The sequence below is a fragment of the Triplophysa dalaica genome, chromosome 11 (assembly GCF_015846415.1).
Source record: "Triplophysa dalaica isolate WHDGS20190420 chromosome 11, ASM1584641v1, whole genome shotgun sequence".
NCBI classification, from domain to species: Eukaryota; Metazoa; Chordata; class Actinopteri; order Cypriniformes; family Nemacheilidae; genus Triplophysa; species Triplophysa dalaica.
In genome coordinates, this window is record NC_079552.1 from 5,511,577 (window position 1) to 5,539,270 (window position 27,694).

A 27,694-nucleotide genomic window follows, 5' to 3' on the forward strand; every position below is an offset into this window, starting at 1 on the left:
TCCCGTGCCCACGTACTGTCGCTTTGAGTCCGGACTGCGCGAGGGTGGCACACAGAAGCTCCCGTGCTGTCAGCGCGCGACGTTACCATGAGCCTCCTCGTTCCACCGGCAGACACTCCACGCGTAGACAGTGGCCACCTTACGAGTGCAGCGCAACAACCTCAGCCGCATGATGCCCGGGGGAAAGAGAGGGCTGGTGGCACCACAAAACACTTTTCTGGAGAACATCGTCCGCCGCTCAAGTGGTGAGAAACCCGCTTATGGTTTTACATATGTCAGGTAGTCGTTAGAGTGCTCGAGCGCTGCGCAATTACGCAAATACGTAGCACTATGAATTGTGTTTACAAAAATTGTAATGTAATATATAGTACAATATAATGATTCGAGGAGTCATTGTTGTTGTTATTATTCCATGTTTTGCCCTTTAATCCTTTATGTGTTTGAGATTATTATCTGAGCAGGTAGCTCGATTTTTTATTTATTTACTGTTTCCGTATTAGTTCTTTCTGTTATTTTTTTCAATGAAGAATAAATGACATTTTAATTTGCATGTTGACGAATAAAAAACGTAAGAAAAAGCATTTGGAAAAACCAAACTTCCCCACCCCAGATGCAGTTTCTTAAAGCCAAAAGTCATGCATTATTTGGATGAGCGTATCTGTGGTACCCATTTGCGATTTTTTCAACATCTAAAGAAAAAAATGTATTTGAATGCGAAATACAGCGTAATGGACATTTAATAATTGCTATATAAAGTATCTTTGTATTTTAAATTAAAGATAATGTAGCTGTCCTTGCACATAGAAAACAGTTCTGTCCGAACTGGCGTGGAGTCGATCTGATGGTTTGGGAGAATTGTGGAAAATTTCGCGCTTGCGTTCACAACCGCTAGAGGACGCAGTCTCTCCTATTTAAGTAGTGCTGTCTAGTTTAATATAATATTACCGCATTAAAACACCCCTTATTTGATACATTATATTACGTGAAACAAGTTAAATGTAATATAACTAATAAATACTTCTTGCAAATAAATATGAGATGCATTAATACTCCTTTCTTCCACAAATCTTCAGAGACAAGCTTCTTGCTTGGAAACGCTCAGATTGTGGACTGGCCCGTAGTTTACAGTAATGACGGCTTCTGTAAGCTGTCTGGATACCACAGAGCCGAGGTCATGCAGAAAAGCAGCACATGCAGGTGAGACATCTGACAATATGAAGTTAAACACTGTTCATGCTTTATTGAAGATCTCTGATTTTGAACTTTTAGTCTTTAAGTTATTTGTTGGGCTTTTAGACCCACTGATGCAAAAATTTGATGTAAACCCGAAAGGTTATGACATCATCGGTCAAGTTTCAAAATCAGGAACTTAGATAAAGTGTTAACTTGCTATTTATGGATGCACATTCCCGTTTGTGTGTGTATGCTGGTGCAACATTCATTATGGCGGCAAAATTGGCAAAGCAGGAACACATACACCCAAACTATTCTGGTAACTCAAATGTTTGAATAAATATGCTAAATATATTCACAAGTGTTTAATACTAATGTAATGGGATGAATGTTTGGTTTGTAGGAGTTTGATCAGAAATGTCATCCCGGTGTATTTCAGGCTCTCACATGCATTTAACAATTAAAATTCTGATATGTGTAGTACTGTGACTGCATTGAATATCATTCATATAAAAGAGTTTAATGGTGAAATCCTAAATTCGGTTTTATTAGCCGAAAATTGTGCAATGTGTCAGGCCATAGTCTTGCAGCATTATGGTGTAATGCATACAATTTTTTATTTCAGTAAGTGCCTCTGAAAAAGTGCTGAGCTACAGTTATAATGTCTTCCAGGAGAACATCTGTTCATGCCATTCTGACAACAGATCAAATTTAAAAACCGCACATTTTTGTCATTCTGTCAAGAAATCAACCACTATTGCTAAGTGTAACACAAACAGCAGACTTAGATCCTTTAATTGGTCACACTTTCCATCATGGGTACAAAATCCCGAAAGGATGTGAATTTCAAAACATTTCTGTAATCTTTTAATCTTTGTTTTAAATATGACCGCATCAGGTTTTTGACAAGCAGTGAATGACGGTAATCTGAACATCTTCCATGAATTCTGAGTTTGGGATTTATGTAAATTGTAATGAATTTAGAGAAGCATAATTATTATTAAAACATACACAATGTAAATCCCTTTTAAACTGTGCATGCTTTGGTTAGAAAAGAAGAGATTAAAGTGTGTCTGACAGATCTCTTTCTCCAGTTTTATGTATGGGGAGCTGACAGACAAGAAGACTATAGATAAGGTGAGAAAGGCCTTTGACAACTATGAATCGAACTGCTTTGAAGTCCTGCTGTACAAAAAGAACAGTAAGTGAGATGTGGAGCACACACACATGCACACAACACATACAGCTGTAAGGTTTCTTATTCCAGTGAACGTCAGATAGTAGTTCTTCAAAGCAACACAGAAACACAGAACTAAAAACTTGTTAACTCCAAATATAAACCTACACTTTGTCGCAGTTCTGTTGCGTTAAAATCCCATGCAAATTGCTCTACAAGAACAAACTATGTAAATCCGAACTAAATTTTGACTATACAGTGACCTCACAAATAACGTGTGCTGGTGCTGATGCTGCTCTTGACCTCCACAGGAACTCCAGTTTGGTTCTACATGCAGATCGCACCGATCCGTAATGAGAATGACAAAGTGGTTCTGTTCCTGTGTACATTTAAGGACATCACCGTCTTCAAGCAGCCAATCGAAGACGAGAGCACCAGGAGTGAGTTTTTAACACGTCATCATGGTACTTATTGTAATTCTTTAATTCATTTTAAAAGTTTTTTACTGTAACACCAAAACAAAACTGCTATAAAACTTTAACAGTCTTATAGGTCAACGTATGTACAGTAAGACCAAGTATACGCTGCAATGCCAGAGAAAAAGAGCATGCTGATATTTGATATGAATATTTGAGTGGTTATTACACTGTATTTCATCATAGCATGTTTATGCCACAGTGGCAGCGAAGGTTTTTTCCACTTTGATTCATCATGAACCACATTGCTGAGTCACAGGCAACACATCATCACTTGCCAGATTCATGTTTTTGTTTTGTATTCAATGTTTTGATGGACTTATTTGTATGTGTATATATTTTGTAGGCTGGACCAAGTTTGCCCGTTTGACTCGGGCTTTGACAAACAGCAAGAGCACCATTCAGCAGCTTGCGCCCATGAGCACGGCCGACATCAGCTCGCACAAACACTCCAGACTTGCAGAGGTGAGCACACAGACACAGCATTTGCTTTCATCCTTGAGTTCACAGTACAAGGTTATACAAAACTTCCTCTCACGGAGGGCTAACTTGTAATAGAATCACAGACAAACACACACACACACACACACACGCACACACACGCACACACAGACACCTACACACACACACACACACACACACAGGACACTGTTGTAATGAAATCTCACACATGGCTTTTGGAGAGGAGAAGTCTACAGCGGGATGCTCTCGGTCTGGAATGACAGAAGCTGATGTTAATAATTAACTCTGAGAGAAAAGTGTGTAACAGTTTATACTTATTTTTTGATAGTATGTTATTTATAGTCACTATTGTGTGCAGATGTTAAAAAGGAGGAGGAATATGTGTGCGTGTGTGTGTTTAATGGCAAAAGAAACTTACACAGTCTTGTTGCTAAATCTGTGGCTCTCTAATGAGTTTTTGATGGGAGAACATTCAGTATTTTCTGCTTTTATCACTATTTGTTGTCTGATCTGTACTGTAAGTTGATTACAGAGCTTGCAAAGCGTCATTCTGTTTAATGTAAACCCAAGTACTGTATTAAACCTCTTCAGTGAGTTTTGCCCAAACTCTCTCTATAAAAGTTATATTAAAACTTTGTTTTGTAGATTATTTCAGCCTTGGCTGTGCTTACTATTTGTAAACTTTATAAACGGCACAGGAAATACAACAAGCTCGACTTACATACAACTTAAACACTTTTTTTGCTGACTTCAATTATTGTTATTTCCTTCAGGAAATGCAAATCGAGCTGATAATGTTTTAGCCCTGAAGAGTCATGTGTCTCTGTGTCTCTCATGAGATTTCTCTCTCCCTCCTTCATCATCTTCTCCTCTTTCTCTCTTTTAACATTCTGTTCTTCAATCTCTCTATCATAGGACATCATGCTAAATCTCTGAGTAAACCTCATGTTCTCCTTATGCAAACATGAATAATGTAAAACCAAACTGTGTGTTATCCAGAGAAGAGCGGAAATTAGCAAGAGCAAGAAGGAATATTTAAAACTAACACACTTTCCTGAGGGGACACAATTTTAGTCTCTCCCTCTATTTTCTCCTTCCTTCAGTTTTAATCTGCATTTAAGGATGTCAATGCATCACATTTTAGGATGTAATGTGATTTATCTTCAAATTCAAATAAAAGAAGGACATGTTAACACAATGTGGCAATCTGCACTCAATTGCTGGGCTATTTAGGTAAATCTTCCCCCAAAACAAACTTTAAACTATTAACTCTTTTTGGTATTTTTTTTAAATAAAAACTCTTTTATGAGAAATGAACACAAAGAGAGCCCTAATGAAAATGTAATCTGTGAAGCGAATTAATTGTATTAATGCATTTATGTTTTATGCAGTAATTGAAGTGGTTTTATTTTATTTTAATCTAATACTTGAAAAGCTTAAGCAAGCAATATTTGACAATTTTTTACTTTGTTCTTTTGTTTTTGTTTGTGTTATTGCTTGTAATTAGTCTCTTTGTTCGTTTGTTTTATTGCTGACTATTGATTTGAATAAAAACTTGAAGTCATGTTTACATAATGAAGAGTACTTGAAGGCTAAGTGCCACGACTTGTTAATATTTATAGTCATATTTAAAATTTAAATAAAGGAACCTTAAGAAAAAGCATTCATTTTTATTTATTACCCATTATTTACTGTTATTATTGATATTAACTGCTAAAACGTTTGAAACGGATCACAACCTAACAAATAATAATTTTTCAGTTAATAGAGTTAATTTACATGTTATTGAAACATTTGTAATTAAACCATGTATTATGCATTCAGTATATTGCATAATTTACTCCAATTTTATCTTCTTCTGTCACTTCTCTCTTTTTAATATGTAATTACTGTAAAGCTGTAACGATGCAAAATATTATTTGAATTGAATTGATTATATTGAAAATTTCCCACTTTGTCTTGTTTGTTCCTCTCAGGTACTTCAGCTTGGCTCTGATATCCTTCCTCAGTACAAGCAGGAAGCCCCTAAGACCCCCCCTCACATCATCTTACACTACTGTACCTTCAAGACCACCTGGGACTGGGTCATTCTCATTCTGACCTTCTACACCGCCATCATGGTTCCCTATAATGTATCCTTCAAGACCAAACAGAATAACGTCACCTGGCTGGTTCTAGACAGCGTCGTGGACGTCATCTTCCTCGTGGACATTGTTCTCAACTTCCACACCACGTTTGTTGGCCCGGGAGGGGAGGTGATCTCGGATCCAAAGCTGATCAGGATGAACTATCTGAAAACCTGGTTTGTTATAGACTTGCTGTCCTGTTTGCCCTATGACATCATCAACGCTTTCGAAAATGTGGATGAGGTGAGTAACAATGAGAAAGAGAAATTGTCAAACCTTTGAGCATTTTACCTACATCATATTTTTCGGAAATAATTAAAAATAGAATGACACTTGTGAAGTGCTGCGTGTTCTTGCTGTTGTAATGTTGGGTAGTGTCGCTTAACAGATATTACTTTCATATTGCCCTCATTCTTTGTAATTAAAGTTGTCGCCTGCTGACATGAATCTTAATTTTTTCTCTTGCGTTCGTCCTTCATGTTGTGTTCCTAAAGATCGAATCTCCGTTAATGTGTCTAAACTTATCTAAAATGCCAGCTATTTTTGGATAAATCAATATATTTCTGTGGCTGTAAAATGATGGTTTATGTTAGCACAAACCGTTTTGGTTATCTGCCTTTATAAAGTTTGTGTTGTCTTTACAGATTTGGTCTACCTGTACAGTATTTTTAATGTTACTTGACAATAAAGTTATTGCATTAACTAACAACATAAACTAACAATGAACAATATGTTGTGCAGAATTGAATTTATTCTTTTTAATTCATACAAATGACTTATTGTGCATGTTAAAGATACAGTTCACCCCCAAAGAAAACTGTCATCATTTACTCACCCTCGAGTTGTTTCAAATCTGTATAAATGTCTTTGTTTTGATGAATACATAGAAGTATTTGGAAGAATGCTTGTAACCAAACAGCTCTTGGTCACCATTGACTACCATAATAGGAAAAATTACAATGACAGTCAAAAATGCCCCAGAAGTGTTTGCGTTCTTCAAAATATCTTCTTTTGTGATGAACATAACAAAGACATTTATAAAGCATTTTTCCTACTTTGGTAGTCAATGGTGGCCAAGAACCGATTTGGAACAACTTGACGGTGAGTAAATGAAGACAGAATTGTCATTTTTGGGTGAACTGTTCCTTTAACAGATACAACATTTAATAAAAAAGAGTATTTATTGGTAAATGTTGAAAATAACAATAACTAAGTTAAGGCTGTGGGAGCCCAGATCCCACCCAGCTAAAATTGTTCATAGATGACCTCATTGTTTGTGGGCGTGGCCCTGTAGGGGACTACAGATTTGTCCCATGCGACCGAACAATAAAGTGTGTCACCGAACAATAAAGTCTGCAGTAATAGTCATCCATAAATAATTTAGTCTTGCTTCCACAGCTGTTACTAACGTCATGAACTGATTTTAGACTCCAAAATGAAAATGGAGCTTTAGTGGGTCACACTGGTCATGCCGAATGCACAGTAATGCTGTTTATGCAGTTGAAGAGCTAAAGTGCTGCCTGACTTCAAATGTTCAAAGGTTTTTAAGGCTGGGTTGTAATTTGTTAAATCATTTGGGGAAAGAACGGTGTTCTCTCACCTGCAAAGTGCTTCAAATGTCCAACCTGAACTGTCGTAACTGTTACATAGAGTGCTGCATTTTTATACAACAAAATGCAAAAAGCCATTCTCATTTACATATTTTTTGTTTATGAAATAGTACTTCAATCTAAGTTTTAGTGAATCATGCAGCACAAATGTCCGTCTGCACAACAAACTATGCAAATAATTAAAGACAAACTACGTTCATGTTCATATTGCCCAGGCACAGTTTTGGAAACACGGTTTTGTTTGGTCAGTTGAATGCGCTGCTGCTAATTTTACACATTTTAACCCACCTCCTCCAAACATAGAACAAAGTGTTTGTAGGAGTGTATTGGGTGCAATAATGGTTGTAAACAGTAAGTTTAGAGAACTGAAACTTAAAAGTGCTCAATGCTTCATAATGAAACAGAGAATACAAATCCAATAATCCGATCTCAAAAAGTGTGCCAAATCTTATAAAATAGCTATCTGCCGTTTGTGAATAACGATTGTGAATAATGACAATGAAAAAATGATCTATGCTTTTAAATTAGAGATTTGTATAAAAGGGTTTGACTATTCTGGTACTTTGTAATATCATCCGGTATAAATGAATACAACTACTAATAACAAAACTGGAAAAGCTGTCTTATTGATTGACTGTCCATCATAAATGTTTCAAAGCTGCATGACAATCATTCGCATGTAAAAATAAATATACTCACCTGAAACTTAGTTTGACTTGACTTGAAGTATTTTTATCGTAACTTTTTTTTCACACTTTGCTTTTTTCAGGGCATCAGTAGCTTGTTCAGTTCTCTGAAGGTGGTACGGCTGCTTCGCTTGGGTCGCGTTGCACGCAAACTGGACCACTATCTTGAGTACGGCGCAGCTGTGCTCGTATTACTGGTCTGTGTGTTTGGACTTGTGGCTCACTGGCTTGCCTGTATATGGTACAGCATAGGTGATTATGAGGTCATCGACGAACAAACCAACACCATTAAGACTGACAGCTGGCTCTACCAACTAGCCACCAGCATAGGCTCTCCATACCGCTACAATGCAAGTGGGAATGGCCAATGGGAAGGTGGGCCTGGGAAAGACTCTCTATACATAACATCACTGTATTTCACCATGACGAGCTTGACCACTATCGGCTTCGGAAACATCGCACCAACTACAGATGGAGAGAAGATCTTCTCTGTGGCCATGATGATGGTGGGATGTAAGTGTTCAACATTACGATGTAATTACTTTGTGCAAAATTGTTTCAGGTTAGTAGTAGAGTACATTGAGGCCCCTTGGAGTTACTTTCGTGTCTCAGAACTGCAGTGTTATGGAGAGATGAGCGTGGGCTCTTTTGACTCGAGACACTGATGTGAGAGAACTGCCACATTTCATTATCAGAATCATAGAGACATGAGGTTGAGCTGTCGTCTCTTATGCGTAGTACATAACTCATCGTTTTTTTCAGCAAGTGGGAAATGTACCTATAGTTATATTTTTATTGCTTTCCTCTGTCTGAGAATCTGAGGCTAACTGACTTATATTGTCTGGCCTCTGTTCTCCAGACAGCAGTGATTTGCTTCTAAAGCAACTTTTGAAGACAGAGCTCTGAGACCGTAATAAAGAGAGATTGGGAGAGAGAGAGGCAGGCCACTAGCCAGTAAACTAGGAATGAGAGAGAGAGAGAGAGAGAGAGAGAGAGAGCTTGAGGACCGTTTTTGTCCAACTCCAAAAACCTGCTGAATAAATCTGTGGGGTTCAAATCTTGGCTATTGCGTCATTTAAAATATTTAATTTAATGTTAAAATGTTTATTTTTATTTGTATCTTGACAATCCAGCTAATCATTTATTTTAAGTGATTTTACGTAAAATCACTTGTTGGCAGGGATAATCTAGTAACCATCACACTCCATGCCACGATCCAGAGATTTTAAAGTAAATTTGGGCGATTCAAACATTATGGATTTGACATTTGCAGTCAAAACTTGAAATATAAACTCTCAGAGAATGTATTTATTACCATTATGTGACCCTGGATGACAAAACCAGTCATAAGCGTCAATTTTTTGAAATTGAGATTTTTACATCATCTGAAAGCTGAAGAAATATGCTTTCTATTGATATATTGTTTGCTAGGATATGACACTATCTTGCGGAACAACAACTGTTTACAAAGCTGGAATCTGAGGGTGCCAAAAAAGCAAAATATATAGAAAATGAAGCACTCTAGCAGGCCATCCACCTACAAAAAGAAAGTTTTCATACATTTACGGTAGGAAATTTATAAAATATCCCATAGAACATGATCTTTACTTAATATCCTAATGACTTTTGGCAAAAAGAAAAATCACAAATTTTTCCCCTCACAATGTATTTTTGGCGATTACTTAAAATGTTCCCCTGCTACTTAAGACTGGTTTTGTTGTCCAGGATCACATATATTGAACCATAGGCTTTATTTTCCTAAACCCCTGTTAATAGAGTCCAGACATAAAAATATCGGTCCATACAATTTTTTATTAAACAAGGCAAATATACATGTGTTATGGATGTGATGAAAAAAGACACACATTTTTTGAGAGACAACAACAAACTTTGTAGGATTTCTGAACAAATTGAGAAGGAATGGCTCTTTATAGAATAATAATAATTCATTACAGAATTTTCATTTTTGGGTGGAGTATCCCTTTAAAATAATTATTAAATAAACTTTATGAGGGACCTCACATGAGCTATTAGTATGATCAACTCTTTTGGTAAAAACTTTTATTTATTTACAATATCAAATGCAGTCTGGCACACTATGCCAATACCAAAAATCAAGCTTATGCATCTAGCATGCCTTGGGATTTTACTGGGCCCTGCAGATCTACTTATGATGTCTTTTGACCATTTTAGCTTGTTTGGGGCAGATGATCACACACTAACGGCATTAGTACTCAATTAATGGTCCCTTTAATTGCAGCTGTATCTATGTGTTTGTAGTTCTGCAATTTCTTTGATGATGCTTGTACGCAATGTCCCACCTTCTCTGTAATTATCCGAAAGCATTGTTCTCATCCTCAGATGCTTGTCAAGATTTTTTCTCTTTTGTTTGCTTGTTTCGCTAAAGATCCTAATCTCTTACTTTGTCTCCATTTCTCTCTCACTAACTCACTCACTTTCTCTCTCCTCTCTCTCTTGGTAGTGAGGTCCTATAAGGCCTCATTATGTGTGGTATTTGATATAGTCTCCCCTGAGAGGGTGTTTCTCTGGATCTCTCTCGCTCCTGCACCACCTATGCTGTTTGTCCCACACCTGTCTCCAGTCCTGCTCTTTGTGCTGTGAAGTTGGATAAAACTTGGATGAAACCCATAAAATCTTACTGGGTGGGGTGGAATCTGGATTCATTTGCCCCAAATATGTCAGACGTAACTGGTGATCCCTCATGGCGCGATTAAATTTTAAAGGGGGTCACATAGTGACACATCAAATATTTCTAGATCTTGTGAGATAAAAGAGATCATTGTCCTACGAAAATAAACTGTAAGTTCCAGAACTCAAAGATTTATTCTCACAGTCCTATGTCTGGTTTCTTTGACCAGTTAAAATGACACTTCACCCAAAAATTCTGGCATCATTTGTCATTTGGTCACTGACTTCTTTCCATTTTGCAACCTCTTGTCATTTCAAACCTCCATGACTTTCTTTTGTCTGCAGAACACAAAAGAAGATATTTTGAAGAATGTCTGTAACCAAACAATGGCGGTGCCTTTTGACTTGCATTGGTTTTAGTATCGTCGCGGTTTGGTTACCAACATTCTTCAAAATATATTCTTTTGTGGTTTGCAGAAGAAAGTAAGTCATACAGGTTTGAAAGGACAAGAGGGTGAGTAAGTGATGTCGGAATTTTCATATTTGGGTGTACTATCCCTTTAAAATGAGGACAAGTAAGTGACCGCCGATATCAAGAATAAAAAATTAAAAGTATCTGTATCATCACACGCTTTTTGCCTCAATCCTGTTGTTTTCTCTCTATCTCTACCTTTCCCTTTTGGTCACTGACTTCTTTCCATTTTGCTTTTATTCACTTGTCTGTCTACGATCACAGTCATTTTTACTGTACAGATTTTGGTTTCCATCATTTTTTTATCTCATCTTATTCTAGACACTTCGTTTTTGTCTTCGCTCATGCCTTATTGGTTGTGAGTGGAAGTATTTGGAAAGCTATTTCAGGGAAGGTTTCCATAGAAACGAGGAGCGGAGGTACCGTGGTAACACGCTAGAAAGGCAGTAAATACAGGAGCAGAAGTTTATATTGTGCTTGTACTTATAGATCATACATAGATTTTACGGAATACAACTATCCTAATCTATATGTGTCAGAAAATAGTTGCCGATGTGATTTCTGATCAAAACTGACTTCACTAGTTTAGATTTGTATGTAAGAGAAATTTTCCCAAATGGTAGTCTTGCTTGTCCCATGTAATTTTTTCCCCCAAACAGTCCCATGTCACTTGTTAAGTTGAATATTCATATGGAGAGTTATAAAGTAATTAAATGTACCTATTTATTTTTAAAATATTGAAATAAACACAACAATTATTGTTTGTGCCTGTACGAGTACCTCTTTTACCTCGATTCATAATTAAAATGAGCCTTTCCAAAGGATGTCCAGTGGCTCGCATTATAATGAAAAAGCTTTTTGGTTGAAAAGCGATTTGAAAGTGAACGATTCTAAACCATTTGTGTAAAAAAATCATCTAATTTGTGTTATTGAAAGAAAATGTTGAAAATGAATTATAGCTTTATGATGGATATGAAATGTTTAAAACAATAATTGTTGTGATTTTCATTATTGCAAAATAAGTAAATGTACAGTAATTAATAATTTATTGATTAATTATAATTACACAGATTTGTTTTGATGATTAAGTTCTATTAAGCTATTATTTGTGTCATTAATTATTGGCAACACCATTAAAGTGCCATTAAATCTATCCTCAGGCCCTTCACATTTACATCTGAACTGATCTTTTTTTTCTGTCCTGTAGCTCTTCTATACGCCACCATCTTTGGTAACGTGACGGCGATTTTCCAGCAGATGTACGCAAACACCAACCGTTACCACGAGATGCTGAATAATGTACGAGATTTCCTCAAGCTCTACCAGGTGCCTAAAGGTCTCAGCGAGAGAGTGATGGACTACATCGTCTCCACCTGGTCCATGTCCAAAGGCATTGACACAGAGAAGGTTAGACTGAGATGACCAAATAAAAGTTGCATGAAAGTTGCAAGTTTTAAAAGTTTAATATGTGTTCCAATCCTGTTTATACATTTTTCACTCTAATGTAAATGAGAGGAAGAGTTGTTTAGGAGACTTTTTGTGAGGATGATTTGAATTCAATTAAGATTTTTTAAAAATATGAATATTTTTAGGACATGAGATGAGAATATTTTTGATTTTTTTTCAATGAATTAGGTATTAACTATTGGCTAACGCTATATTATAAACTCACCTGTCCAACTGTGCACAGGTCCTCTCCATCTGTCCTAAGGATATGCGGGCAGATATCTGCGTGCACCTGAACAGAAAGGTGTTCAATGAGCACCCTGCATTCCGATTGGCCAGTGATGGATGTTTACGTTCACTGGCCGTGGAGTTCCAGACCATTCATTCCGCCCCTGGTGACCTCATCTTCCATGCGGGGGAAAGTGTGGATCTGCTCTGTTTTGTGGTGTCAGGGTCACTGGAGGTCATACAAGACGAAGAGGTCATTGCTATACTGGGTGAGTCTTAATACAGAGACAAATGCTCAGTGTTGTCAGTGCTGTGGCATGACTGATTTTTCTATATTAATCTATGTTCTAGACTTTAGACTTTAATACCTGTTTTTAGCTCCTGTCAGAGATCAAATGCTATAAATCTATTTTGGTAGACATGTTGGAAAAAACAGGGCAAAGAATCAAAATCATGTTAATATTTCTGTTATAAATGAACAAAAGTGGTATACATTTTTACACATTAGGAGATTTTAGTGGCATCTACCAGTGAGGTTTGGAATTGCAACCAACGGCTCACTTGACCCCTCCCTTTAGAAGCTTGAAATAAAGTATTTAAAAAATGCGCTGTGTTAAACAGTTTGTACGTTTAGGGTCAAAAACAAAGTGTCCAAATTCCGTGTAAGGGGACCCACAAGAAATGTAAATATAAACAGCTCATTCAAAGGTAATAACACTTCATTATGGAAGGTCTTTTTAAATCCTCTGAAGACATAGTTATGTACATTGCATTTCTGTCAATAGATCCCCCCCAAAAATCACATATTTTATCTTTAACAGTGTTTTTGTGTGTTCATATGTCATTAATATGATTATGATTAGGAGCTGCTGGCCTTATATTAAATCTCAGTTCAACTGCTTCACTAACATCACACTATATTATCATCCATGAGTTGTCATAGCAACGGAACCATACAGCGGCATCAGCCATTAATCTCTAATGGTCGCTAAATAGTAGCCTTGTCTCTCCTCCAGCTCAGCTGGAGGTCTGGACCCATTATGCCCAGGAGGGTGGTAGGTGTCTGGGCAGACCAAGATGGGCTCCTGGAGAGCAGAGTTAGCGAGGTGTGGAACAGAGCAGCTCTGCAGGCAATTAATGAACAGGAATGAAGTCATTAGTCACATCTATCCATATGGCCCACAATTCGCTTGAACGACATTCGCTGGACCTGCTTCAAAAGTCCTGGGTTGCTGATAAATGTCAATGTTCAGTAACTGTTTGAAGTTGTGTTCAAATGTGATTCATTATCGCCCTGCATTCAAGCCTCTAGACAGCAGCGTATAGACAGTTTCATCGGACGGATTCAACTGGCCCGATGTTAACTTCCGATCGGTGTTTTTAGATAGAATATATCAATTTATGTGAATAATAATTTATATTTATTCTATATTAATTGTATTAAATTAAATTAAGACTCCTCAACTGTCGTTGATACTTCACTAATGTCTACCAGAAGTTAGATTTGGGCCACATAACATTTGTTTATGTTGTTGCCGCTAAAATTCGATTCTGTCCCTTTGAAACAATATAGTTCCTAGGTATGAGTAACACTGCTGTCACGGCAACAGAGTGCCATGAAAACGTATGGCTCCGTGGAGATTATGTTTGGTGAGCTCTGCTCTTCTGTCTGAGATCAACTGTAAATCTCTTCGGGGTACTACAACTGTTTTCATAGTCTCTATAGACCTTTGACAAAGTCTCTGCAGACCAATCCGAGACACACTGTACATGTGAATCAAAATAAACAGCCTGACCATGTCACGCCTTGTTACCAAAATATTCTCTTTGTGAATGAAAACCTGCTACTTTTCGATTATTAAAAGCAAAAAAGTGGAATATTTGCAGTTTTGTAATAATTCAACTTAAAGCAGCAGTCCGTAGGATTTGCCTCTTTGTCGCCATCTCAGTTTGTATTTGCTACTGCAGGTGATGTGTGGAGGTATTTCTTTACGTGAGTTGTGATTCGGCACTGCTCAACTGCGCGGATGAGTCTAATGTTTTGAGTCGTGGCGTGTGACAGTGCAGCGGTGAGAATCTTCACTGTACATCAGTAGCACGTAATAAACATAGATAACATGGCAGATGATATAACACCAAACAAATAAGAACATAAACAGACACAAATAGCCCAAATGGAGGCTGTGTTGAAGTGTTTTGATATTATTTCGGGTGCTGGGTCATTTTTTTATTTCTCATGGAAACTCCCGTAACGTGATCCGGACAGAAGATCCCCGAATGCAGGGCTAAAATGCTAACAGGCACGGTTATAAATCATTATTCGCCATACAACTATATATGCTATATGGAAAGCCTTGCCATCATATCCGGGATATAAGTCCGTAAATTTGAGTAAAAACTCACAGGCTTCACTTGTCCGTACTTATTCGCGCCAAATGAAGTACAGATGTGGGGAGGTAATTTCTTAATCACACGAGGTCCACAGATAATACTAATTCAGTGCGAATAGGCCTTAAACAAAGAGAAAAAGAACAACCGATGAAACTGTACCCATCAACAAGTGTGCAACGGTTTTGTGTTATCTATTGAAATATTGAAATGTCTTACCAGTTCAGAAGAAATAAAGCGATGTCTACATCCGTAAACAACTCTTTCAGATCACAGAGTTCACGCCACCTTTGAAATGCCTTGCCAATATTAATTCTTGTTTTTTCACGAGTCCGATCACATTCCCCGTTTCTTTGTAAACTGTGAGCAGTTCGTTCTTTCTTGTTTTACACAAACGATGAATCCCCAGATGTCAACATTGTTTGGTGATTAAAGGAAAAGTACTAAACGCAGCCATAAATAATACTAAACATTGTATGAAATCCTACCCAACAGTTGTGAGTACACGCTACAAATCGCCTGTCACTCGCAGCATCCACGCGCTCGCTAGTAGCCGGATCCTCTTCGTTCTTTGTAAGAATGTGACGAAATGACGCATAGACGAAAGACACCAAATAAGGATCTCTGGGAAAGACGACCCGATAGGGTAATGCTTTCCGTGGTGAATCCCGCAAGGGTAGTTACAAAGTTTTAAACACCGTTCTTTCATGTACTTGCACAATATTTTTTTTTTTTCAAAAATATCTCAAAATACATACAGACTGCCACTTTAAATATTTTTGTGTATAGAGTCTACATGGTTAATATTGACTGTTTCTTCGGACAAGCGCACGCCTGATCTCCAGTCAACTTCCGGTTTGGGTTTATTAAATTCATGTTAATATTAATGTATATTTTTATTTTACTGTATAATAGTTGTTTTAAATAAACGATTAGTTGATTTATGTTGTATGTTCATTTTATTAAATAAACGATTTGTTGAATGGGTCCTGTAGTTGGATTTAAACAGATCGTACGGCACATTCACATCTAGCTGTAGAGCTTGGTATCCGAGTCTAAATTCTAAATAGTAGAGACAGAGAAGTTTAGCCAAGCAACGGTTCTTCTCTGTTTATTTGATTGTTATTAGAAATAATCCAGAGGCACTCTGTTTGTCAATGTGTACCGGACGTTAACCGCAGCCCATGATCGCTTGCATACATAGTAACATTTGTTTAACTTGTCACTTTGAAACCCTCTATGACTAATACGCTATAGAGGTGTGTGTTGTAAAGAAATGAAATTTTTGGTAAAAAAGATTTTTTCAGTTGTTAAAGGTTAATTAGACCGCATGTGTGTATTCACCCGCAACAGCTGCTAATTTGGATGTAATTGGTCTGGCATGCGCAGCCAATTAAAGATGTTTTGCTACTTGAAATAAATCTTTAATTGGCAGGACAAGATCTCTTCTGTGAGTTTATGCTGAACTCGGCAACAAAACTCTATTTCTATTTAACCCGCCCTGTTGAAAAAAACAGCATATGCTGGTTTAGGTATGTTTTGATACAGGTTTGACCATCTTAAACCAGCTGAGGACCAATACATGACCAGCTTTAACCAGCACATGACCATTTGAAACCAGCTCAAACCAGCAACAAAATGGACGAAACCAGCATTTGCTGTTTTTTTCAACAGGGCGGCCCGTGGTTTGGACAGGCACAGGTCTGTTGTTCTTATGATAGCAGTGTATAAAGCTGGGCTGTGTCCTGTGTGATCGACACAGGGATGCCACTTCAAGGTTAAAGGTCTATTTTGAGTTCCCAGCGCCAGGTTTCTGTGGAATGTGATTGGAGAGATTATTGTGCCATTGATCTTCAGCATCTCGAAGCGAGTGATGCTAATTGCACTGCTCTGTAATAAAGGCCGCATTTGTCTTGCTTTGTTTGACAGTTTGCAGTCATTATGTTGCTTTCATAGTCTCTTGAGTTGTTTTGGGAGTCTTTCGCTTGGAAAAAAGGAAGGGTAAATCAAGAAAGATGACAGAATTCAAGCTTTAAGTTCTCAAAAAATGTACTTTAAAAATCATGTTTTATAGATGTATTATGTTGGGCTGGGAATTTAGGAAATGGTTCACAAAAAAGGAAACTCATTTATTCATCCTCATGTTCAAGTTCCAAGTTTCCACCCGAAAACTTGAATGCCAAATAATTTATACAGACCACTTTTAGAACACTTACATGTCTTTGAATTATAATAATGTCATTTTGAGAGGTTGGCAGATTATTTAATCATTTTTATTAAATGGAGCATATAGGATATTCATTTTAATGTCAGAATCAATACATATATTTGAATAAATACATATATCCAGAGCTTTTCAGAGGTTATTTTTTCAGTACATAACGTCTTCCATTTTGTTAATCACAAAAACTGTTCAATGTATTAAAGCTATTCATAAGAATATAAAATCATATGTAGAAGTCTCGGTGGTTTGTATGATTTATACAATGTCATTTTGAGAAGTTGGCAGATTATTTAATCATTTTCAGCAGGTTGTACGTTTATCCTTTGAATAAGTTATAATAGAATAAAACATATTTTGGGAGTAAATGAACAATTTTTAAAGGGCCAAATAGCGTTTTACACAATGCAATACAGAAAGCGAGTTCTTCTGCCAGCCAACTGTTCTATAAAGAGATGATAAATGGAAATGTCAGATTTGATCATTCCTCAGATCAGGCCTGCTGTGAGATGATAAATTTGATTGACATTAATTAAAAGCACTCCAGTGTCATATTCTTGCTAAAATATGGTTTTATATTTTTGATGCTCAATTACTGAGGATTTTCGTCTTTCTCTTTTAGGTAAAGGGGACGTATTTGGTGATGTGTTTTGGAAGGAGACGACTCTGGCCCACGCATGTGCTAATGTACGAGCGCTGACATACTGCGATCTTCACATTATAAAGCGAGAAGCCCTGCTGAAGGTGCTGGAATTCTACACAGCGTTTGCTAACTCTTTCTCTCGAAACCTCATTCTTACCTGCAACCTGCGAAAAAGGGTGAGAGCGTAATTGCTAATACATCGCACATCTCTTCTGTGTTGTGGATCTTAATGTATGTGCTGTGGTTTGTCACTTGTAACTGATTCATAGATAAATATTTAAACTATTCACATTATTATTCACTAACAGAAGATTAGAGTATGATGTTTTCGGACAGTTTCCGTGTAAAATAGATCAGGATTGTTTTCATAGTTAAAGGAGCCATGTGGAGTTTTTAGCGCATCTAGTGGTGGAAGTTATGAATTGCAACCAACGTATCAGTCCACCCTTCCCTTCTGAAGCAGTACGGCGGCTGACACAGTTCTGAGATGCCGTCACGTTTTCGCTTCTTTGCTGAAGGAGATAACGTATTTACGAAACTCAATAGAGAAGTTTGTCCGTTTAGGGCTACTGTAGAAACAACATGGTGAATTCCATGCAAGGGGACCCGTGCTGTATGTAGATAGAAATAGCTCATTCTGACGTAATAAAGACACAACGCTTCATTATGTAAGGTCTTTATAAAACCTCTGATGACATGTATATTATATTGCATTTTCATCAATACAGAACTGTTTGTCAAAAGTAAGAACACTCTTGTTGTTTTCCATCTAAGAGTTTTCCTCTTTTGGGGGAGTCTGGGCTTTTAAGAGAATAAAAAATTCAAGCATCTAATGGAGGACTGGAAGTGAGAGGGAAGGCTGACATGACATGAGGGAGTTTCACAAAAAGTTTAGTCCTGCTGGTGTGTATAGAATTGGAGTGTGAAAGCCACAGTATGTGTTGTCAGATATTGAAGTTTAGGTGTACTGCTGAATGGCGAGTGTGTTTTCACGAGTGTGTTTTCTGGTTAATCAGCCAAAGTCTTTCAGACAGCTTGTGGGCCTCCAGGCTGACGCATTCTTTATTCACACACGCACACGTTTCTACCAGAAGGCTTTTGTATAAATGATGGGACCTAGAATGATAATGCCTGGCACTAACCAATGGCTAACGTCCAAACTTTCTCAGTTCAGATTTTGTTTGCATACACACTAAACTACGGTAACCGTTCTGTGTAAAGACTTACAGTTGTTCTTCATACACTTTGTGACAAAAAATAGTTGTCAACTTCTTTCTTTGCAGATATATTAAATCCATTTACTCCGTGACTTCAGTTACTTTGGCAGTCAATGTCCAGGAATCTATTGAATGGAGTGTTATTTTCCGGCAGCGGTCGAGTGTCTTCTGTTGCAGAGAGATTTAGACAGGTTCAGAATTATTTTCCTTAAGCAAGAAATTGAGCTGAAGATTGAATCTCCAATCTCATTTCTCACTGTGACTGAATTAGTGCTGTTTCTGTTGGTGCATTCACCACGTTGCTGCATTAGATGTGTGTGTTTGAATGAGTCTGCAGGTGACAGGCTGGATTACCTACACATACCTAATGTGTCACCTAATCACCACTGAGATTCTCTCACCGAGGGTGCATGTGCGTGAGGGGAAGAGGTTTGGTTATCGTACAGTGGGGCTACCAGCAGAGATGGGCTGTAGGACAAAAATAAGAAAATGAGATACTGTATTTAAAGGGATGGGTAGAAGTTAATGTGGCAAGAGACGATGCGTCTTAGAAAGCACACATATTTTTACTTCCAGTCCAATATACTGTATAGTAGCTTTCATATTTCATTATGTAGGAACTTTTTTAGTAAAAGTACTTTAGCACTTTTTATAATAGTCACATATTCAGAGTATAGCACAGCATGGTGTGACATTATTTGAATCCTGACGTGACAAATGTTGATTTTTTTTTCTCGCTCTCCTTCTCATTTGTTCTGTTTCTTCTTTTCTTTCGCTCTACCCTCTTTGTTTTCTTTCCCTCATCCCATCTTCATCTCCATTCGCTCTGTTTAGCGAACTAATTAATGTTGTTTTTAAGGTTATTCTCTGTAGTCCAGAACCTCAGGGGAGTATCGCGATACACACAACCTTTGGCGTTAAATGAAAAATATTTCAAATATCATTAGAAAGTTATTAAAGTAAAACAATGGGATGAAGATGAAATGCTTTTATTCATTCCTCTCAGGCAGGTGGTCCCCAAGAGCTATTACTGAGAACGAGATCAGACTTATCTAATCATGGAGACACACAGAGACCTCCCACGCACATAGGACCCCAGGCTATAAGAGGAGACTCCTCTCCCAATTTCGTTTTTGGAATAATGGCTTCTCTCCTGGGTGCTTGCAGAACATGAAGAAGATCATCTGAAAAAGATGCTGAGCCTTTTTTATTAGCTGGCATCAGGCCGCATGAGGAACTTGGAGAGATGTGGCAGCTGTAAATTTGAAGGCTGTTGTGTGTGATATGTCTGCTGGAGTTGAGTCAGGGAATTAATTTGATTTCTTCACCTGGTTGGGGAATTTTCAATTCAGAAAGGGTTGTATTGTTTATTTGTATTTAATTTGGTGTGTGTGTGTGTGTGTGTGTGTGTACACCTGATTTCATCAGCCCTGTAATGTGACAGGGTGTGCTGCATTTGTCAGTGATGCCCTCAGCAGTAAAGGCATAAGAGCCAATTACCTCCCGTCTAAGAGAAGACACTTCCCCACTGTGAGATGGCAGTTTGTGCGTGTGTGGGACTGTGTGTGCAAGCATACATGTCTAAAATATGTTGATATGATGCTTATGGGCTTCTGTGTCCTTTTTAAGGCAGTGAAACCTCATTGCATCACAAATATACCCAAGAAACTGGTCATAATGTGCACAAACAGACAATAGTGCTTGTTTTACTGTATTTGTGAGGTCATAAATTTAATTACTATTATTATTATGTCAGACTAATGATAATTTCTAGCCTCTATACATAATAGAGCATTAGATTGAAAAACATAATTTGGCCATTTGTAATAAATTAGTTGCATTGATATTAGATGTTAGTGAGGACTTCCTATATATCTTAATAGACAGAATCGGATCTTTCATTGTTTTTTGGCTTATCTTGTTAATGGAATTGTTGTTGTGTATTTTGGTTTGTATTATGTTTTTAGATTTGATATTGCGTTTCCAGATTTGTACTTTTGATTTTTGATTGTTTGCAGATTTTCAGTTATTAGTTTTGCAATTTGTTGTTTTGTTTGCACTTCCCGACCAACATACATTTGACCTTCACAAAGACCTGTATGGCTAAACCTGTACAGATGATTGGTCATGGACTACATGCTAGCAAAAACATCTTATGACACATTTTATATTTACGTCATTTTTGTTTAGTATAGTGATTTCTTGCTTTTATGATAAACGAACTGCTTGAACGTGCATGCAACACATTGTCATGGAGGAAACGCATCATGAAAATCATGCAACATAAAAATCTTTCAACGTTGTATCAATGCTGACATGAATAATGTGAAAGAGTCAGTGCATATGAAATCTCATCACTTTTTGGATAAGTTGCTGTGGCACGAAAATCTTGATTGCCTCAGTGACCCTAAACCTTTTCTGAGCCTCATGACGGCTGTTTTATTGACCAGAACATACTCAAGAAGGTTTTTCCTCTTCCTCTGGGCAGTTAGATAATAAGTGTAGGTCACATTATATCACCATGCAGCGTTTGTTTTCTACTCCTCTCTGATCTGAAGTGGAATTTTAAAATAGCCTTTACAATATAGAGAGGACGACCTCCGAGGGCTTTAACACTGGAAGAAACAGCATGAAATTGAGATGCATTGCTGTGATGTGCATTGTGTGAGATATTTCTCTAGGGACGGGCAGTCGGGTCACCGGCCGCTGTCTCTCGTTTAGACACAGTGAAATGCTCAAAGTCTTAAACGGAAACGTGAGTCGGTCTATTCAGAATGAATCTTTGCGTATCATTGCTCCCCGTGAACAATATTAAAATGGCTCTAAAGACCCAGACCGAGGCTAGAGTTTCATGAGGCTATGGAGGTCTGTGTGGTTTTCTTTGATGCCTGATGTCATTATTTAGTGTTTTAATCTGACTTTAGATCACCACCTCATTTTTTAGTTCTTATAAAGGAAGTGTTATAAGGCAAAGATAAAGTTATTTGTGGGATGAAGTTTTCTTTTAGGAGTTATGCATTTGTTAATATGTGTGGATCCCTGAGATTGAATTCATGACTCTTGATCTGAATCACAGACACTGAGCAATATATAAATATTATAACATATTGACCTCAAAAACAATATTTGCTTTTTATTTTACAAACAACTACAAATGTAGAAGTTTCAATTGTTGCCTGGAGTGGTGAGCACAGTACCATATCATGTTTTTTCCATTTTTGTGTCCACATGAATGAATATATACCAGGTTTAATGTGTACATATAACTCAGCATAATAACATTAAATGCACTGAATGTTTATATACTATTCTTTCTGGCAATTCAAATTTCCATTCAATTACCATACGCATCTCACAAATCTAAATATGCATATTTACAAATAGCATAGTGTCCTCTGAGCAAGGGGGTTTATGATTAGAGTGCCATAATGCACTTTATCTCATCTTCTGATGAAGATGACTTTGTAGTCTGCCAAATGTAAATGTATATGCAATATCACTGACAGATAACTCTGCTGACACTTATTCACTTCTCTGCTATAGGGTTTTCACTGGTAGCTTTTCCATTTGACTCATTACATTAATTGATCATATGTTTTGTCATGTTTATTCAGGTCATGCCTCTATCTCTCCCCCATTCACTTACATGCACTCAGCCCTCTAATTTGCAGGGGTAATGTCCATGTAACGAGGTTCAATAAAAGGAAGGAAGGAAGGAGGGGGGAACCGGCGAACATTTAAAGCACTTTAATCAAAATAAATAAACGATAATACGGAAGTAAAATTCCGGTAGCCACCTCACGATCGAATGCCGGCCATATGAACATAAAAACAAACTTAAACTGATGTCAGGGCTCGGTCCTCTCTCGTCAGCAGTCCTGTCGCTCGTCCTCTTATGCTCCTGATTTCCTCCGTGAGATATGCGGGACCGGTTTGCGCACAGCTGATTCCAACTATCACTCACGCCACCCGGCCCCGCCTCACGGCTCTCGTCCAGCCTTCCTCATCACAGTCCACTTATATCATTGTGACGGTCCCTGCTTTATCGTTGCTCGAAGTAACGGATTGTTCACGGATGGGTTTATTGAGGACACCTGCTGCTGATTTCCGGTCATGCCTTTAAAAAGGGCAATTTGCCATTGACTGGGAGCGCGGCCCTTTTGGACATGGTTTCCTTTGATTTGCTTGATTTGACTTTGGTTACTTTATACATTTAAAATTTACCTTCATTACACTTTTATTCATACACCTACTTCACACCACTGATTCCTGACTAATTCATGCGCTATTGTTTTTTCTTATGTATAGTTTCATTTCGTTAATAAATTATTTACATTGTTTGCACTTTTTTTGTGTGTCCCCGTTTTTGTTGCGTCCTTTTCGAGCCATGGGGAGTAACAATCATCATTACAGTTTTTGCCTCAATTTGAACCTTCTGTAAGATCTAAGGTCACAGCGCTGGAAGTGATGCAGGTCAGTGGTACAGTAAGAGAGAGAAATATAGAAAGAGAAGGTGTGATGGCTGGTATTATTTCATTAAGCGTCATCTTTAATTCGTTTTCGCAGGTCAGAGGAACATCCAGTCACACGCTTTAAGAGGATCGGACAATTCTGTCATTGTTTGATCACCATCATGTAGTTCCAAAAGGGCTTGATAAACAAAAGGTGGTCATTTCTAAGGTGAACAAAGCTCTGATATGACAAAAAAGCTCTACTTTTCTGTGAGATTTTTCTGTACCTCAATGACATTATGCGGTTTGCGGAGGAGTGCAAGCAGTTATTGGCTTGAAGGAAGTCAGAAGGAACGAGTTCTAATGAGATTGTATCGCCCGATGTTATTACAAAGCATGCAAATGCCAACAGTTCCCTTCATTACTGGAACTCATTAAATAATTTATATTTGTCTTATGTGAAAATATCCATGCTTGGGAAACTGTGTGTGTGTGTGATCTCGACTGGAAATAGGACAGAAAGTGGAGTTTAGACTTGTTCTGCTGACATTCAGTAAGGAAGCAAAAGAGAGTGCCAGACTTTCTGTCTCTGTGAACCATGTCTGAAAAAAAAGCATAATTTGTTTCATGGTTAGGTATAATAGTTGAGAAATGCACCCAATACGTGTTCTTAAAAGAAGAATTCACCCCAAAATGAAAATTGTGTCAGTATTGACCCTCAGTGGGATTTTTTAATATAAAACACAGAAGTATACATTTGGACAAACTTTGGACGAGAGCAATATCATTAATGCAACTTACATAATGTTTGTGTACGGTGCATATAAAATTTGTATTTATTTACACATAAACATACACAGAAATGTATACACATAAGAACATTTTGCATTTATTTATTTAAATTGTATATAATTAAATATATACGTAGATCTGTATGTATTTTTAACTACAAAATTATTCTGCACAGCACACATATATTATGTAAACACAAACTTTTATTCTGAATCCGGTTAATCACGATTAATCTTTCGACAGCTATAGAATCAAGTACCACAGATCAGTTACCATAAAGAACATAAATGAATGATGATTTCATTGGTGGAGAAAGGAGAGTTTGATGCGGTCTTAGAAAGACAGGAAAAATATGTGAAGTGGAGGGAGAAAAAAGAGCAGTATAATGTATAATTTCAGTAAAATCTTTAAACACAGTCTTTCCGGTTTGTTGGTAAACCCTGACAGGGCACAAAATTGAAGCTTTAATGTAACTTTTTGTAACAAAGATACAAAATGCATATTTTAAAGCTTGTGTCCTTCTCCACACAACACACATTTATGTTGATGCAGAAAGCTGTATTTTTATAGGGATTTGGTTATTGTGGTTATTGGGAAATTATACAAAAGTTTTACATTTATTTGACTTTATTGTTAGATATTCGTACTATTGATTTAAACGTTTTAATACATTTTGCTTTGATGAATACAGTTTCTGAATAAGAAGGTCCTCAATAAAAAGCTTCTTAAAAAGTATTCACCGAAAGGAACATTGCCAAAAGTCCAATATTGTGTATCCTACTTCATGCCTGATAATGCTATTTTCTTTCTCCATATCCAGTTTGTTTTCCGTAAAATCATTGATGTAAAGAAAGAGGAAGAGGAGAGGCAGCGATCGAAGAATGAGGTGCTCACCATACCTGTGGACCACCCTGTCCGAAAACTTTTCCAGAAGTTTAAGCAGCAGAAAGAGCTCCGTAACCAGGGTGCTTCAACCCAGCTCGACCTGGAAAAGAACCAACACCTGCACGCTCACAGTGCCCTGCAGTCCACACGCACACCACTTCATAAACCTCATGGCCCCCTCATGCAAAACTCACTGCACACGGTTCACAACGGATCCACAAGCAGCGTAGTCACCATCTCGCAGATCACGCCCATCCAGAACTGTCTGGCCTACCCAAAACCGGGAGACTCCATCAAGCAGAACAACCGCGACATCATGGAACTCAAACCCGCCGGTGATCAGGCCGCGAACAGGTTGAAGGTAAATAACACGACCCGGACCAAACCCGCAGGAACCACCCGTGGCTGGATGAGACTGAAAAACAACGTGGGCGCTCCGGGTTCACCGCCAGAGGAGGACAGGAAAGAGGGACTGAACAATGCCGCCAAAGCCGTGTCCATGGAACACCTGTCGCCGGATGTCAAAGTTCAGATAGAAAATGTCGAGGAGGTTGGGGGATCCAGAAAGAATTCTCTTCGCAAAACAGACTCTTGGGATAGCGGCCTGACCTACAGCGACCAGAGACTCGATCGAGTTTCGGAACCCCAGAGTCCCGTACCTGAGGTTGGCGGAGAAGGACCCGCTCGTGTATTCTTTCCCAGTAGCGAGATAGCCTTCCAAGCCTCGCTGCAGGAGGCAAGGCTTGAGCTACGGGCCGAAATTCAGGCTTTGAACGGGAGGATGGCAGTTTTGGAGGAGAGGGTTGGAGAGATTCTCAGATTGCTTTTAGAACAGTCAAAGGTCCCGTCTAGTCAAGAACCCACCTCAAAATCCCACAGACCCAAACTTAAAGCACAGACCAGTGATCCAGTATCCACAGCATGTACACCTTACTCTGAAAAAGATATGGGTTCACCGTAGAGGTAGAATGACTTCAAGGTTAATTCAAGATGAAGCATTTGTGGCATCACTGGGGTGTTTCTAGAGCGTCCAAATTTGGTATGCCTAAAGCTTATAGTGGAACCTCTTTACAGTAGGATAGCTTGGGATGGTTTCTGGAGCTCTGTAGCATCTAAGGTTGGAATCTTACAGCTGAACATCTGTACTGGATGGTTCTGGGGTTGTCAGAACCAAATGACATCTGCTGCTACACAAGTGCAGTTTTGCACTTACACTGAACTCAGGCAGGAATTTTCAGATGAGATTTTAATTTTCTTCAACCTGTGGGGTTGTACATACTTTGCACGTCCAGCTGGGTTCTGGCTTGCCGAAAATGTGAAACACTAATGATGTCTGTACAATTAACTTGATATTTAAATGCTTGTATATTATGCAGTTAACTGCATGCAGATCTATTTATTCTCACAGAATGCTTATTTTTATTGTCTACGGGACTGTTCATTGCCTTGAAAAAGTAGAAATTTCAGTACTGTGCATTCAGCTTTTCGGCAAGACGTAGCATGACAAACACTGAGAGAGATGGGTTTGGTGTGTAACATTTTTTGTAGAATATGCATGAATGATTTCAGTAGCACTCAAGCACTTCGCCTTAACTGACCTAGAATCACCCTTAAGATAAAAATGATAGATTTATAACAAAGACTTGCACTTCATTTAAGTGTAACTGGAATATATTTATGTATTATTTCAACCTGTTCTGCTAGCAGAATATCACAAATGTTAAATAATATATTTTATGTTATATTTAATATTTGGTTTTAAAGTATACATTCCTCGGTTAGAAGAAATAGACTCAAAACACTTTCATACTGTATTTGTAAGCATAAAACGTTGTTCATAATGTACACTGTAAAACAACTATTTATAAGATTTACTTTTAATGCAATGGTGTGCAAAGACTTGACACAAAAAATGTTTAGTAATATTGACCTTAAAAACCGTGTATAATTTTTTTACAAAAACATTTAAGTAAAATTTACTGAAAAACTATCTGATACAAAAATCCTGATATGTTATGCTTAACACTTCTTTTGGTATGATATTATTTCATCATTTAATACTCCTGGTCTTTCCATCCACATTGACATCATATTTTTGAAGACTCTTGATAACCACAATATTTGTTGGTCTGTGTATTTATGTCTATCTGATGGTACATTTTACCTTTACAAATGTCAGCATTTATTTTGAAGGATCGTGATTTTTCTTTTCATTCAAATTTTGCAATATGTGATGTTTTACTACTGGTTTTGCCACTGTACTGTACATCTCCCTGTGGTTTCAAATGACTGTATTATATGCAACTTTAATAAACATAGTAAATAACAAAAACATTATATTTTGTCCTCAGATGTATATTGACGATGCACTGAATTTATGCTGTTTTTACATAAAAATATGTTTTTTTTATCTCTGTCTTAAAATGATCATGGACGAATGAACTTCAGTAACATGGAGATTCTTTGAAAGAACATGCAGAGTGACAGGTGCAAAAAAGAGCCAGGAACAGAACAAGGTTTGGCTGACTTTTACATTGTATAACCTTCCTTATAACATTAATGTAATTTGACAGGCCAAACTACTGATCACCT

General features: G+C 37.6%; 1 protein-coding gene across 2 annotated transcripts; it reads left to right on the forward strand.

The window, feature by feature from the left end:
* On the forward strand, nucleotides 1–27,406 carry kcnh5b (potassium voltage-gated channel, subfamily H (eag-related), member 5b). 2 transcript variants are annotated; one of them, XM_056761355.1, is made up of 11 exons: nucleotides 1–245; nucleotides 1,074–1,197; nucleotides 2,268–2,374; nucleotides 2,662–2,814; nucleotides 3,173–3,291; nucleotides 5,265–5,657; nucleotides 7,794–8,223; nucleotides 12,039–12,238; nucleotides 12,522–12,774; nucleotides 17,737–17,933; nucleotides 25,038–27,406. In XM_056761355.1, the coding sequence occupies exons 1-11, from the start codon at nucleotides 170–172 to the stop codon at nucleotides 26,061–26,063; spliced, it is 3,078 nt and encodes a 1,025-aa protein (XP_056617333.1). In that variant the 5' UTR covers nucleotides 1–169; the 3' UTR covers nucleotides 26,064–27,406. The 2 variants fall into 2 exon arrangements, with proteins under 2 accessions (XP_056617333.1, XP_056617334.1); XM_056761356.1 differs by having other exon boundaries at nucleotides 2,662–2,790.
* Nucleotides 27,407–27,694: the final 288 nt, after the last annotated feature.

Coding starts and splice junctions, on each gene's coding strand:
- kcnh5b (XM_056761355.1), top strand. CDS start 170: ATGATGCCCGGGGGAAAGAGAGGGCTGGTGGCACCACAAAACACTTTT. Junction 246..1,073: donor CATCGTCCGCCGCTCAAGTG/GTGAGAAACCCG, acceptor ACAAATCTTCAG/AGACAAGCTTCTTGCTTGGA. Junction 3,292..5,264: donor AACACTCCAGACTTGCAGAG/GTGAGCACACAG, acceptor TGTTCCTCTCAG/GTACTTCAGCTTGGCTCTGA.